The sequence below is a fragment of the Antrostomus carolinensis genome, unplaced genomic scaffold (assembly GCF_000700745.2).
Source record: "Antrostomus carolinensis isolate BGI_N321 unplaced genomic scaffold, ASM70074v2 scaffold45705, whole genome shotgun sequence".
Lineage (NCBI taxonomy): Eukaryota > Metazoa > Chordata > Aves > Caprimulgiformes > Caprimulgidae > Antrostomus > Antrostomus carolinensis.
Window position 1 is genome coordinate 11,275 of NW_010316577.1, and position 13,524 is coordinate 24,798.

The 13,524-nt window shown below is 35.2% G+C and overlaps 1 protein-coding gene across 1 annotated transcript; it reads right to left on the reverse strand.

The window, feature by feature from the left end:
• Positions 1-591: 591 nt before the first annotated feature.
• Positions 592-12,392, reverse strand: LOC104525219 (chromodomain-helicase-DNA-binding protein 9-like; the record flags this gene model as incomplete). Its single annotated transcript, XM_010168306.1, has 4 exons — positions 12,310-12,392; positions 11,926-12,014; positions 2,748-4,342; positions 592-706 (listed from the first exon to the last, which is right to left on the reverse strand). Coding segments are annotated over exons 3-4 (1,543 nt in total), but the record flags the coding sequence as incomplete, so codon positions are not given.
• Positions 12,393-13,524: the final 1,132 nt, after the last annotated feature.

Below are 13,524 nucleotides of genomic sequence, written 5' to 3' on the forward strand. Positions count from 1 at the left end.
ATCTGTCCGATTAGATGAACTCAAGGTCGGAATCCAATTTATACAATTTATTGCATACCCTGAAATAATAAAAACCAAACCAAGAAGTTCTATAACTGCTTGCTGTCCATTTAATTTCAAAGTTCCAGGGGAAAAATGTAAAAGTTCAAATGCTGTAAAGTTGCTTTGTTTTCACACCACAATAAAAACCAAAACCAACCCCCCCCCAACTTAAAACACTCTCCACGGGCCTTAGAACTTTCCCTCTGTGCCTAGTTCCAAAACAAAGCGCTAAAACTGACGTCAGTGAGATCGAAGTAAGTCTAGAAAGGTTGTGACGTACACAACAGAAAAGGCACAGCACCAGAAAGTTTCATTAGACTTACTTTTCACTGCCTGGCTTGTATCCCACACAATCTTCACAAACAATACTAACCCCTGGATTTCTCACCACCCCCACTTTTCCTGGAATCCACTTCCTCTCACCCTTCACCCCAAGTATGCTCATGGGAGACCAATAGCCTCAACGCTTCTGTTGACAGCTCTGGGTTCTGCTGCTGCGCTGCCTGCCAGGGAACGCCGGCGCTGCTCCCTCTGCAGTACTGTACACACCGCAATAAACAGCATCACGTCTCACTAGGAGCTGCTCTACCATGTGTCTGTAGGTTACCGAGATAACTGACAAGAGTAGCTGCTTGGGCTGTGCCCTCTTCTCCCCCTCCCTGACCTAAAAAACAAGAAACATTTATCAAAACCAACAGAATGCATCTACTGCATCATTCAGTTAATCAAACTAATCTCAGATACACAGCTGTATCTATGTTAACATCACACCACAGCTTTACAGAAAAAGTTTCACTAGTAGGAATTGAAAATTACATGGTCCATAAACATAAGCAGAAGTTGTAATGGAGAAGCAATCTACTGAACCAAGACCAAAGATTAAATGTGTTAAACCCTTATCTCTACACTAATGACATAAAACGAAAGGGAAGGAAGCGTTGTATTGCCTCCTTCACAGGCCTGTGTCCTGCAAACCAAGCACAAGCAAGAGTCAGTAATTAAGTTCCTTTCCTGCTCAATAATTTTTTTTCCAATAAGACACCATTCTATATTCTCAGGTAGAGAGAATATTGGTAGCAAGAATATAGAGAAATAATACACTTATTACAACCTTTTTAGAGCTGTCTGCATGTATATATTTGATGTTAGAGTTGCCTCTATTTTGAAATGCACAGATCGAAAACTAGAAAACATTCACATTCCCTCTGCTTTCCCTATTATAATTTAAAACAGGAGTTGAAAAGAAAAATTCCTGCTTTCACTGTTCACACATACGTGAATTTCAGCAGACTCACAATTTTGGAAACCCGAGATAACCAGCAATGGCAGCTGAATATGTGCATTGACCACACAGAAGCTACAGCTCCTTCTGCCAAACCATCTAATTGAAGACATTTCAGTCATTCCTGTCAAATCAAATTTGGGCTGGAAGCTACCAAGCAGTGCCAAAGGCTGATAATATTAAGGTATTAACTTACAGGTCATGCAGTCACTGATACCACTCTTCAAGCATTAACAAGGAAAGCTACTAAACCAGTCTCCAAAACCACAGCAATAGCTTTAAAGATTGATAAATTTTAAAAGCTGAAGGAATAGTTATTTGAGCCTTTGGTTAAGTCACCCCTCTCATATTCAAGATATATTTTTTTTGATTTAGGAATTTTTTGAGTGGAAAAATCTGCAAAAATCTCACAGATGCTGAGGATTCTAGTAGCTATAATAAAAATGTGATTTTGCCGGTTGTTGTTGTGAAAAAATAACTTCACTTGTCCTATTCTGTTTGTTTTTGAAAAGCTTAGCTGCTCTCCTCAGAGATCAAAGCACTCCAGAAGCACCAGTCTATATTTCAATTTATTGACACACACTTCCTATAAAAGAGAAGATGATTATACAGATGAAGATAAAGGTCAGCATTAAAACAAAAAGTGGACTTAGTATCTCAAATAAAGCTATCTGTAAATTCACTAAGGTACCTATGTTATGAGAAAGCATTATTAAGAATGAGGCCGAAGGACTGTCTTTCTGAACTCTTCAATGCTCACACAATTTTAATTTCTCTCAGATAATCTGAAAAGCACTGTCTGCAAAGTTTGTTTCTCTTGTATACCACTAAAAAAGTACAATATAATTTTTATGTTATCTTGTCCTCCATGCAGAGGGCTTTAATACTTGCAATAGATGTGTATATTGCACTAAAACAACTGCAGAGTCTTTTGGTTTAGCCAAAAGTAGCAAAATCAAACATAAACATAGTCTTTTGTATGTTTTCTATTATTACTAATCACATCAAAAACAACAAAAAAAGTTTGTATTTTCAGTCAATGACCACAAGCAGAAAGATACCAAGCAAAGGACTGAGTAACAACAAAACCAGCGCAATTCTTGAAGGAAATCTGCCACACAAGCCTCATTAAAGCTCTTAAAAATATGTTGCTGTAAGTACTTTAAAAGACAATAAGCCATTATATTTGCACCAAAATCGTAAAACAACCGTATTTTTTCTGTACTTGGGAAATATAAGCAGCAGAAGCACCAGTACCATTTTCTGCAAATAAATATTTCACATCATAGAAATCTTGTTTTCTACAATGGTAACAAAACATGAGCAGAAAGCAAGGTCTGCATCAACAGACACAAGCACCAGTAACTATTACTTATTTCACCAGATAACCAGTTTAACCCGTGCCGCCCAAAACCCTACATACCTGTCGTTGCAAGGTTGCACGACTTCGGTCTTGCAGATGCTGATTAGAAACTGAAGAATGCCAAGGATGGATCTGACTTTGAGATTGTGCCCGAACAAGATCAGGTGACTGTGTTATTTGCTGTGGGGTTATATGGTGTTCTAGGTCATGCTCTAAAACATGGCTTGTGCTATCCTGAACAAACGCAGAATCATCAAACTGTGGCAGAAGGTCTTCGTGAAGGAGGTCATCTGGGTCAAGTCCTGTAAATGGTTCATTATGAGTCTCGACCTGATGAAGTAAGTTCTCATCTAAAGATGTAAAACCGTTGCTTTCAATAGGGTCAGTGAAATGGCTTATCTGAGAAGCAGAACCTGCAGAAGCTGGGAAATTAATATTCACAGGAGAGAGTTTTGAACTACTAAAGGTGCCCTGAGGATGCGCAGAATGCAACATTTGAAAACTATTTGAATTCAAAGGTGTATTAGGATTCAACATGTGCTCAGTTGTTTCTTGCTTGGTCCCTGTTTGAGATGTAAAGGCATCACTTCCAGTGAAGTCAGAGATAGAGTGTGTCTGCTGGCTAGTAGAAAGAGCTGTTGTAGACTGAAGAAGGCTGGTAGGAGAAATGTGGTTATTAGAGTAAGAATAAGGAGATGAAAATTGTTGGCTATTATTGACAGAACATGGAGTAATAGTTGGGGACTGTCCATCGAAATTTCCTTCTTGATTCCCACAAAAATGTATTGAAGCACTTGCAGTTTGAGAAAACTGTTGAACAGACAGAGGCTGCTGTGAAGTTGAAGTTGGAGGTGGGTGGTTAACACTGACTCTGTGAGAAGTAGATACGTTAACTTCCATGAAGTCTTTTGGCTGACTCAGAGCATCTTGCCCCGGGTTGTTTCTGCTTTGCTGCGACCGTAGTGAGGCACACTGATGCTGTGGTTCAGTAGCCTGAAATAAGGCAAAGTCATGGTGTGCTACAAAGCTTTTGTTTTGCTGCATAGACTGAGAATGTCCTTGGTGAAAAGGGGACCCATTTTGATTCGAAACAGTTGTGGCAGTTTGATGACCCCACATAGGACTACCATCAGCCACATCTGGGAACATCCCATTAGACTGGTTTTGTGGATGAATTGGTGAACAATTGAATTGAGAGTGTGGTGATAAGACGTTGTCAGCTGAGCTACTAAAAGACTGATTTACTGAGTGAAGCTTCAGTGAATCGTACTGATTCAGCTGATCAAACTCACTCATCTTTTGTTGATTTTGAGCATCTTGCACATGGTTCAATGAGTCTATGTGCAAAGGTTCAAATTCTGCACCCAAATTCAATTCATCAACAAGTGAAACAGGTCCAGGTTGAACAAAGGCATCATCCGACAAACCTTCTAAGGTCTCACTAAAAAGATTGGCATCATCAAAAAAATCCATCATAGGATCAGTCATCTTGAGAGGTCTCTGCTGCTTTTTCTCTCAACTCCAAATGGAGTCAGTTTTGGCTCTCTGCAGTGAACAGAAACAAATGACATCCAGCGGTCACCACCTTATCCAAGGCATGCCAACATCCATTAGTGCTTCTAATGAAACATTTGTCTTAAAAGTGTTCAAGTATCCTATGGGAGGAGGGGGAAAAGAAGGGGGGAAAAAAAATTACTTCAGAACTCTCTTCATTGCTCCTTCCCCTCCCCAACATTTTTACCGATTTTTGGTATTTTGTTCAGAACTTTACAGTTAGTTAAACCACAAATCAATTAAGTTATTTTTGCTTACACTTGATGGCCTGTGCAGTATTTATCGGTTTTGTGCCTTACGTAATTAAAGTAAAATTTTATGTTTTAAATATAATGGTTTAATTTCTTTCATTCAGTTTGCTCTATTACCTAAGCACACTTTTAGATTCTCCTTTGCCATTTTCATTAAAACTACCAAACAAACAGAATTGCGTTTTTTAGTAGTCCAGAACTAAAATTTGTTTGTAGAAAGAAATCATATAATATATAAAATGTACACAATAATTCTGTAGGTTTGAACAAGAAACTTGAGAGAACTTGAACTACATTTAAAAACAAAGCTACCTCAACTTCAGTAGGAAAAGCTGAGATACTCTTTCTATTTAAGTTGTATTAAGTAAGATTCTGAAAAACTGTATTTTAGCACACTTAAAGACATAATAGAACTCTTATTTAAAGGAAAAACAAGAGGATGAATACAGTGATACAGTCGAAGATAAACACAGGAAAATAACCACCTTTGGTTCAACAGAGGTTACACTTATCTCATTTTGAAACACAAGCTGTTTTTCTTTTTTATTGATCATCAATTAATTAGTTTGCAACCAGGGATTTCAGGTAAGAGGAGCTGAAAAAAGCTGGTTAGTTTAACTTTAGCCTAAAAACTTGCACATTCATAGTGTAATCAAACAGAATGGCAAATAAATTAAAATGTGTGTCTGTGATACTCTGCCTCCCCAGATAACAAGTAAACCTCTAGAATAGACAAGCAATCACTTTAAATTAGCATCTTCATGGAATAATAATTCCTTTACCCTGTCAAGATGTATAACTAATTACTATAAAGAAAAAAGAAACGAAAACAGCCACAGCTTTTGTTTCCTGTTTCTACTACTAAATCTCACCTTCATGCTCTCCTCCTCCATTTAACTTGCAATTCTTCATTAATGAGTTCTCTTAAGGATAAAATGTGTATAGGATCCTTCCAGAAATGGACACCCTGGAAATCTGAAATGCTCTCTGATGGACAATGTTTATGTTGAACCTATTAAGTACAAAGTAGTCTCTGACAAGCTAATGAAAACCTATTCTGCTTATACTCCTAGTCAACTGGAAGTGTTGTGACCATAGTCAGAAGAAAGCCTAACCTAAATTCATAAACCTTGTTGAGGGTTTGGGTATACAAAACTTCTGATCTACAGAGAAAAAGGACAGACGGATCCTATATCACACTGAAAGACATCAATTGGCGACATCTATCAATTATGGATCCATATGAGTGTTAATTACTATCAGTATAGAGAACAGGCATGTTATGAAAAAGGCACAGATGCATAGAAAAGTGACAGTTTCGCACAGCAAAGTAGCCATGGATTCCAGATGATAAATGTACAACCTACTGCTTAGAAGTTAGGACTTTCTGAAGTCCCAGGCTAAAGGAAGCACTAACATAAATTAGACCCTATTATCTTCTAACACTGATAAAGTTGCCTGCTTATATTAAAAGCAACAGAATTATTAGTTTCCCTGTATCAAACACTTTCCAACAGATGATAAACTAACATCAGGATCCAGGTAGATGATCTGGTATGGTTTTAGGTTTTTGTAGCATTTCTAATATAATAATCTCTCATCCTAGGATATTTCAACTCAAAAGGTAAGTCGGGGAGACCTATTTTAGCTAAGAGAAGACAACCAAGTCAGATTAAGAACAAGGAAAGAATATTGTAGACACAAAACAAATTATCTAAAGAAATCCCCATCTGGGGAAAGATACGGGGAAATTATGGTAGCCATGTGTAAAATGTCATGTTCCAAACTGAGAAATCTGAAGGCTAGATACACAGGAAACCTCTCCAAGCTAATTAGACCAAAGTAAAAAAAACCCCAAAACAACCCCCAAGACCTCCCCGACAACAACCCAAACCTCTTTGGGAAAGGACACAGCTGTATAATGTAGATAGCCTGAACACAACTCTGTTGCAAGACATCTTGTTTTTTGACCAGATAAGTACTTTTATCCCTAGACTTTTTCTTCAGTGTCTACAAAATCCACCACATTTTTTCAGCCAAAGAAAAGCATAACTTAGAAGCCTTTCACACAAAGTCATTTTCCAAATGCATTGAGCAATTGTCCTTTTTGTTTATCTCTGCTATACTTGAATACGGAAACATTAGATGCTCAGTTTGCAAACTGTGAAGGCATATGAGGCAAATTGTGATGCATTTCTGAACTTAATTGGCACACAATTACAATTTTTCTGTCCCTTCCTTAAAAAAACCCCTACCTCCTCACATCCAACTTAATGAAACAAAAAAGTTCTCACATTAAAACCTTTTACATGCTTGTAAATGATTCTCTTCTGCCTGCCCTTACACCCTCTTCTATAGAAAATGATGGCAGCTACAATTCTATTTTGACACACTGTTATCCAGCCCTCTCCTTCCCTAAACAGATCTGTAGTACCAATTTGAACTTTGGACATGTTTCTACCTTCAGCTGGCAGAAAAGCATTCAAGGGAATAAACATTTTGAAGAGTTTCATCTACTGGACTCAACAACTACAAGTTTGACAATGCAATGGCAGCCAGCGTTTTATAGTACCAGTTCCAAAACAGTTCTCATGCAAGATAAGCTCCTACTGGAGCTGCATTTTAATCAGAATGGGTAAACTGGTTTTGAATTCCTACTCAATAAAGCAAACTGCAGCAAAAGTAGCAGCATATGTTAAAAAAAAAAAATAAATAAAAAGGGAGAGGAAAGAGAGCTCTTCCTTCTTCCTGAAAGAAGAAAAACTTTGTTTTGTCAAAACTAGGTATTTCACTGCAAGCAATCACTGTTATGGTAAATAATTCCATTTTACAGCAAGTTAAAGTTTGATTTCTTTTTGTAAATACAATTTGACATCTTTGTGCCCTCTTACATTAAGAATTTGTGACAAAGTTACACTTTAAAAACTAAATTAATTCTAACACTTCGCATGTCTAAATTCTCTACCATTACTGCATACTGATTTAATATGTTTCTTACCCATCTTAAAGTTAGCAAGATGATCCTTCTATAACATCAGTGTCTAAGAACTGCTTGGACCAATTCTAGACAATAAAGTGAGCACAACAACAGAGGTACAACCTGAGGAAGCAATTGGAAGACTATGGTTGTTGTACTTGAATTTAAGAAGTTACTGCCCCCTATCAACTAGAATTGCTTCAACAATATTTACCAACTACAGGACTTTTGGTAAATTGAGGATTTTCTGCAATGGGGTTTATTTTACTTTTTAAATCTAATGGAACCCAGAGGCATTCAGCAATATTTCTTACTAGTATTTAGTTTCTCCCTTTGTATTTTAAACTCTAAACTTTGCACTAATCAAGCTGATTTTATGTAGAAAACTAATCAACAGGAACTACTACTACACAGTAACTATCTAACAGCTGTATAACAAAATCATACATTAGACTCACTATTCTGGAAAAAAAAAGCTTTTGTGGGGGTTTTTTTGTTTGTTTGTTTGTTCTTTTAAATAACATTAATTTTTCTAGAATTAATTACCAGTATATATCAATAGTATCCCCCAAGTTAAGCTGAAACTCATTTCAAGGTTTCTCATCGTCAGATATGCTAAAGCATCCAAAATTTAAACAATAAATTTTTTCAGATTGCCAACTGTATCATTGTATGTCTTGCACAAAAGAGCATTTTCTCCAAGAAGTGTCAAGTTATTCTGCAAGCATACTTGAATCAGAACAGAAACATCTCCCAGGTTTTGGGGGGTTTTTTGTGTGGTTTTTTTTTGTTTTTTTTTTTTTTTTTTCATTTGTTTTGTTGGTTGGGGTTTTTTTGGTCTGGTGACTGTTCATTAAACTGAATACCTATGCTTTCTTTCTAACAGTTCTTAACATTGAAAGGTCTGCTTTAAATTAAAGAATTAAACCAAAGTATTACAGTAGGAGAAATGGTATTAAAATAAGTCTTATGAGTCCAAGTGAATGAAACAAGTACTAATTTTTGCATAACCCACATTTTTAATTTAAAAACAATGTTCTATTCTGTATGGTCTGAAACTATGTTTTCAACGACAAACAATATAAATCAATGCACTATTGTTGTTCCTCTTAATCTGCAAAAGCAGCTCTCAGGTACTACTACTGTAATTCTAACTTTTTTAAACTTTAAGATATTTTTCAAATTTCACTTACTGTATTTAAAACCACTTAGAAATAAAACTGGCTACACTCAGTCCAGTTTGATTCCTTTCTTTAAGTATGTGGGCAAGAAGAATGAATCAATACCACAGCTAGGTTAGGAAACCGAGGTTTCAATTTAACACAGTTAATGCATCTCCTTGCAAAGAGGTGGAAAAAAAACCAAAACAAAAACCACCAAACTTTCTCCATTTTGGTTGCCCAAAGTCTAATGACAACTCTTTATTCCTGTCAGAAAGAAAGACCAAGAAGAAGTAGATAGCCTGAAAGTCTCAAAGAGATGATGTTAGCATGCGGTAGATGGGAGTTGTAAAAAGACAAGCTGTAGTCACAGACACAAGCAAGAGCAGAAACGAAGGGTGAATCGTACAAGATTTAAAGATTAGAAGAAAAGGAAAGATTTATTTTACAGAATACATCAAAAAAGAATGAACACATAAGAAACCAGAATAGATATAAAATGCTGCTTTCAAAAAAATTAAGTGGGAGTAGCAGTAAAACACATAATAAAAACTACTGTTGTGTTTTATTTCATTAATTGCATTGTTGTTTACTTTTGATGAAGTGATAACAAAAACCAAGCTATAAGCAAGTAAATCGGGTAAAGATTCAGGACATTGCCATGACATCCACACTTTTATACTCTGATGGACTAAGTATCACTGCTTCACATGACTGATGTGTGACAGTACCACAGATAAGAGGAAGTTGGTGACTTTGATGGCCATTTTTCACAAACGAAACTGAAACACTGGCTATGCAAACAAACAACAGAGCTACCTCAGAAAGAAGTCATGGACAAGTTAGTAGACAGAAGGAATTAAAACTGAAGTCACAAAAGCATGACATAACAGAAATCCAGACTACAGGTTGAGGACACAGAGGGAAGGGGTTATCACAGACAGCTGGAACTAGGGAAGAGTTTTACATTATATGCATGCAAAGTGGCTGTGGATTTTGTTGGGTTTTTGTTTTGTTTTTTGTTTTTTAAGGAAAGCAATGCAACCAGGCATAACAGACTTGCTTCCAAACAAGAGATCTGCCAGAGAGACTGAAAAATTGTTATATTTTCTAAGTTCTATGTAGCACACAACAGCGTGACTGGTTTGTGGCTTTGTATGACTTGCCCACCTATTAGCAGATGGAATGCTGTGTCAGTAGAGGTAGACAATAGTGTTAAAAAACAGATACTAAAAAAACTGATCACTTCTGCATGATAGTCAGAAGTGAGAGACACATTCCCTCCCCAACATTTAAAATAAAAGACAATTACACTATCATTATTTGTCAGATTTAACTATAACTAAAGCTTTAGTTGAGTTAAAAAAGCTCCAGTAAATTAAATAATACAGAAGTTACTTCCCACTGATGTGCCAATATAAATGATATTCTATTAGAGATTTAAAGATCAATGTACATGTTAAATTTAAAATGCACAAAGAGAGGGCACAATTTCTACAAATTCCAAGAAATGCAGAAGATTAGAAAAAGAACATTTAGACATTTAGTGGAGATGAACTCTTTTATTCCCTAACAGAAAGGAGTAAGTTTTGGTACAAAAGTGCCATGGTATCTGTAGCTAAATATGGATTGAAAAGATGCATTTTCTTTTGTTGTTATCACTAAAATCAGGAGAAAACTTGTTTTGGTAGTCTGTTTCATTTTTAAAAGTACATATATAATTATGCATTATTTTATTTTAAAATTGCTTTTCATTGGTATGCATTTATAATTATTTTTGAGTAATGAGCCATCCCTTTAGTAAAATCATACCCTCAACATACCAGTTTCATTTAGAACTCTCTTCTGCTCTGTTCACAGATATCAGGCCAAATACTGAAAAGATTACTCAAGTACCTTGTATTTTGATTTGAAGATTTGAAACCAATGGTCCTAAATTAAATTCTCAGGACTAGGTTCCAGTCCATGGCTACATTTCCAACTCTGAGTAAGTGCATAAAACTGGAGCAAACTGGCTTGTGTGTGTTTGTCACAGTAATTCAGAGTAGTCTGTTCTCATACCCACGTAGACTTGTTTTGCTTGCGCCAAACACCTCACATAACTGTTTCCCCCTCTACTTCCCAGACATGCACAAACTCCCTTCTACCATCTTTCATCCTTTCTCCTGAAGCAGGTAGCCTCTGGGAAATAAATATTAAAGATTTATAGGGAAAAAAAAAAAATTCAGTAGCTGTCAATTGTTACAGTCATTCATAAAAGTTCAAGTCCACCAACATGACAAATTACAATTTCCCTTAGAAAGAAAATTCATCTTCTAACGCAACTAAAGACCAATTACTACCATTCTCAAAGATGTTTGCCTTCACTGTGAATGGGACAGCTTCTTTACTGAGAGTAGATGTGCTTCAGCTGAACATTCAAGCAAAACCACACCAAAGAGAAAGTGCATCACAAAACTCTCTGAATAAAACAGCATGACGTCAGGAAGTTCCACAACATATCCTTGGGCCACTTACTCTAATTCTTTAAGAGATCAATTTCAACATTAATTTTTAACTCAAGGTAAATTTATAAAGTCTCAAAATATTTCCGCAAGTAATGCTTACTGTAAGGAGAGAATACATTATAACGAATTTTGTAATGAATGAAATAATCCTAGCTATTTTATTTAGAGACCTACAAAAATTAAAAAATACTAGTAGTATATAGAAAAAAAATAATATTTCCTAGGGAGATTTTTGTAGTTGTTTTGTTTCTACTGTTTTGAAGTGGGGATGTGTAATACCACAATATTTCTTCGAATTAAATACAGTTTATATTATCGGAAAAAAGTGTTGTTGATTTTTTAATTGCACAAAATTCAATTAAAAAACCATCTTTTCCTTTTGTTGCTTTCCAGGACAGTTTGTTTCTTCCCAAAACTCTAAATTTAAAATATGTATTGTAAGGTGCCCAAATAAAGCCTGTAGAACTGGTTGTGTATACCAGAAAAGGAATCTCAGATCACAGACCAGTTTTTAAATTATTTACCTATATACCACCATGCTGTTTCTCTATCTGTAATACTAAGAGTTTAGTTAGGAGCGCTGATACTTAGAAATATGAATTCCAAAGTTTAATAACTAGGTTGGGTCAAAATTAAGAGCTAGCACAGGCACCTAAAGAACCCTATATTATAATAAGTATCCGGTTAACCTATATGACATAAAAATAAGTTGTTGAAATCTTCTAAATTAAAAATATATCACAAGATATTTAAGAAAAGGGCCCGAGTTAAGATAATAAATATCCTTACCCATGAATATAGAACACATCTCTTTAACAAAGAATTGAGAAGCTCAGAGATGTGCTTTAAATCCAGACGGATACCTCATCATTAGAGACCTGAAAAGGAAACATGGTTTTAAATTATACAATAGATAAATTTTACAATATATAAATGAACTGAATAGAGGCATTCAAAAATTTATTTTTAATTGAAAAATAGAAAAATTGAAAACTTGCAATCAAGTAATTTCTCCTCACTGTTAAGAGTTCAACAGTAAAAAAATAAATTTATTTCACCTGCAATCACCATGTAATACAAACACTATCTTACATTCTTAACTATCCAGTACATCCTTCCTCAACTGGATTCTTCGTGAACCCTCAAAATAAAGAGAAAAAAGATGTTTCTTACTCTTTAGGACAGTGTCCACTTGCTTGAACAGCTTCCAATATGGAGACAATGGTGGAGTACTTAAAAGTTTGAAAAATCCTATGTTGAAAAGAAGAAGGAAAAAAAAAGTAACTAAATAAACATTCACCAGATCTATAATATATTCCTCTAAACGTAAAATATAAGAAATACTTCAGACACCGGAAGAATCAGTGATGATTATATTAAGTTCCAAAGAGAAATACACACAAAAGGTCCTTAAAGCTTCCTTAAGAAACCAAATGGGATCTATCTCCACAGATTCTCAAATAAGCTATATTGCATGAGAACTTTTAATTATGTTAATATATATGCACATATCTGCTAAACTATACACGGTAAAAACATGTTTTGTAAGTCTCTTTTGGAAAGGAGTCTTAAGGCCTGCTTTTAAACTTTGAATTGGGAGATTTCACTGATATATGACCCAGTTTATATTTTATTAAACAGAATCAGAACTGAATTTGTTATAAGCACACCTCAATACATATTACGCTATCTTAGAAAGTTTTTTCAAAATTATTTTCCACAGCCCAACCAGTTTCTTCATAAAACACTGAAAGAAAAATACACATTTCCCTAAGTGCACATGGATTTCCTTATGGAAATCCTGAAATATTACAATAGTAATAAATACTAATAAAGAATTTTGAACAATGGTAATCTCTCTCATTTTGGACACTAAAACATACATACTTTTACACACCTTAGTGTAACAGGAAATAAACTATTCATTTAAATTAGTTTAGAATCACCACTTTACATGATGTTTTTAAAAATAGAAGTTGAGATAAATTTAATAAAACCATTTAGTTTTGTACAAAATCCTTGTGTGCTTTTTGTCTTTGCAAATACCCTTCAGAAATTTTAACAGCAGCTGTTTAAGAAGTTGTTATTTTCAACTACCTTCTTCACCTCCCTGCCAAAGGTTATTGCCCTCAAAGCACAGCCTGCAGAACAAAACATGTAGGTGTGCATCACTTGCTTCAGTGTATAGTCTCCCAATTTAGTTTTGACCCTTCTTCATGTTAACTTAAAACAAACCCATTAAACTTTGCATTAAAATGGCTGAGGTTTATACATACATTCTATTTTGTCCTTTTTATTTTTTAGGCATTAATTGCAATAAGGGGTCAATAATAACACAGAGAATTACATCACCTGCATTTGCTACAATTGATTGTGAGCTAGAAAGAT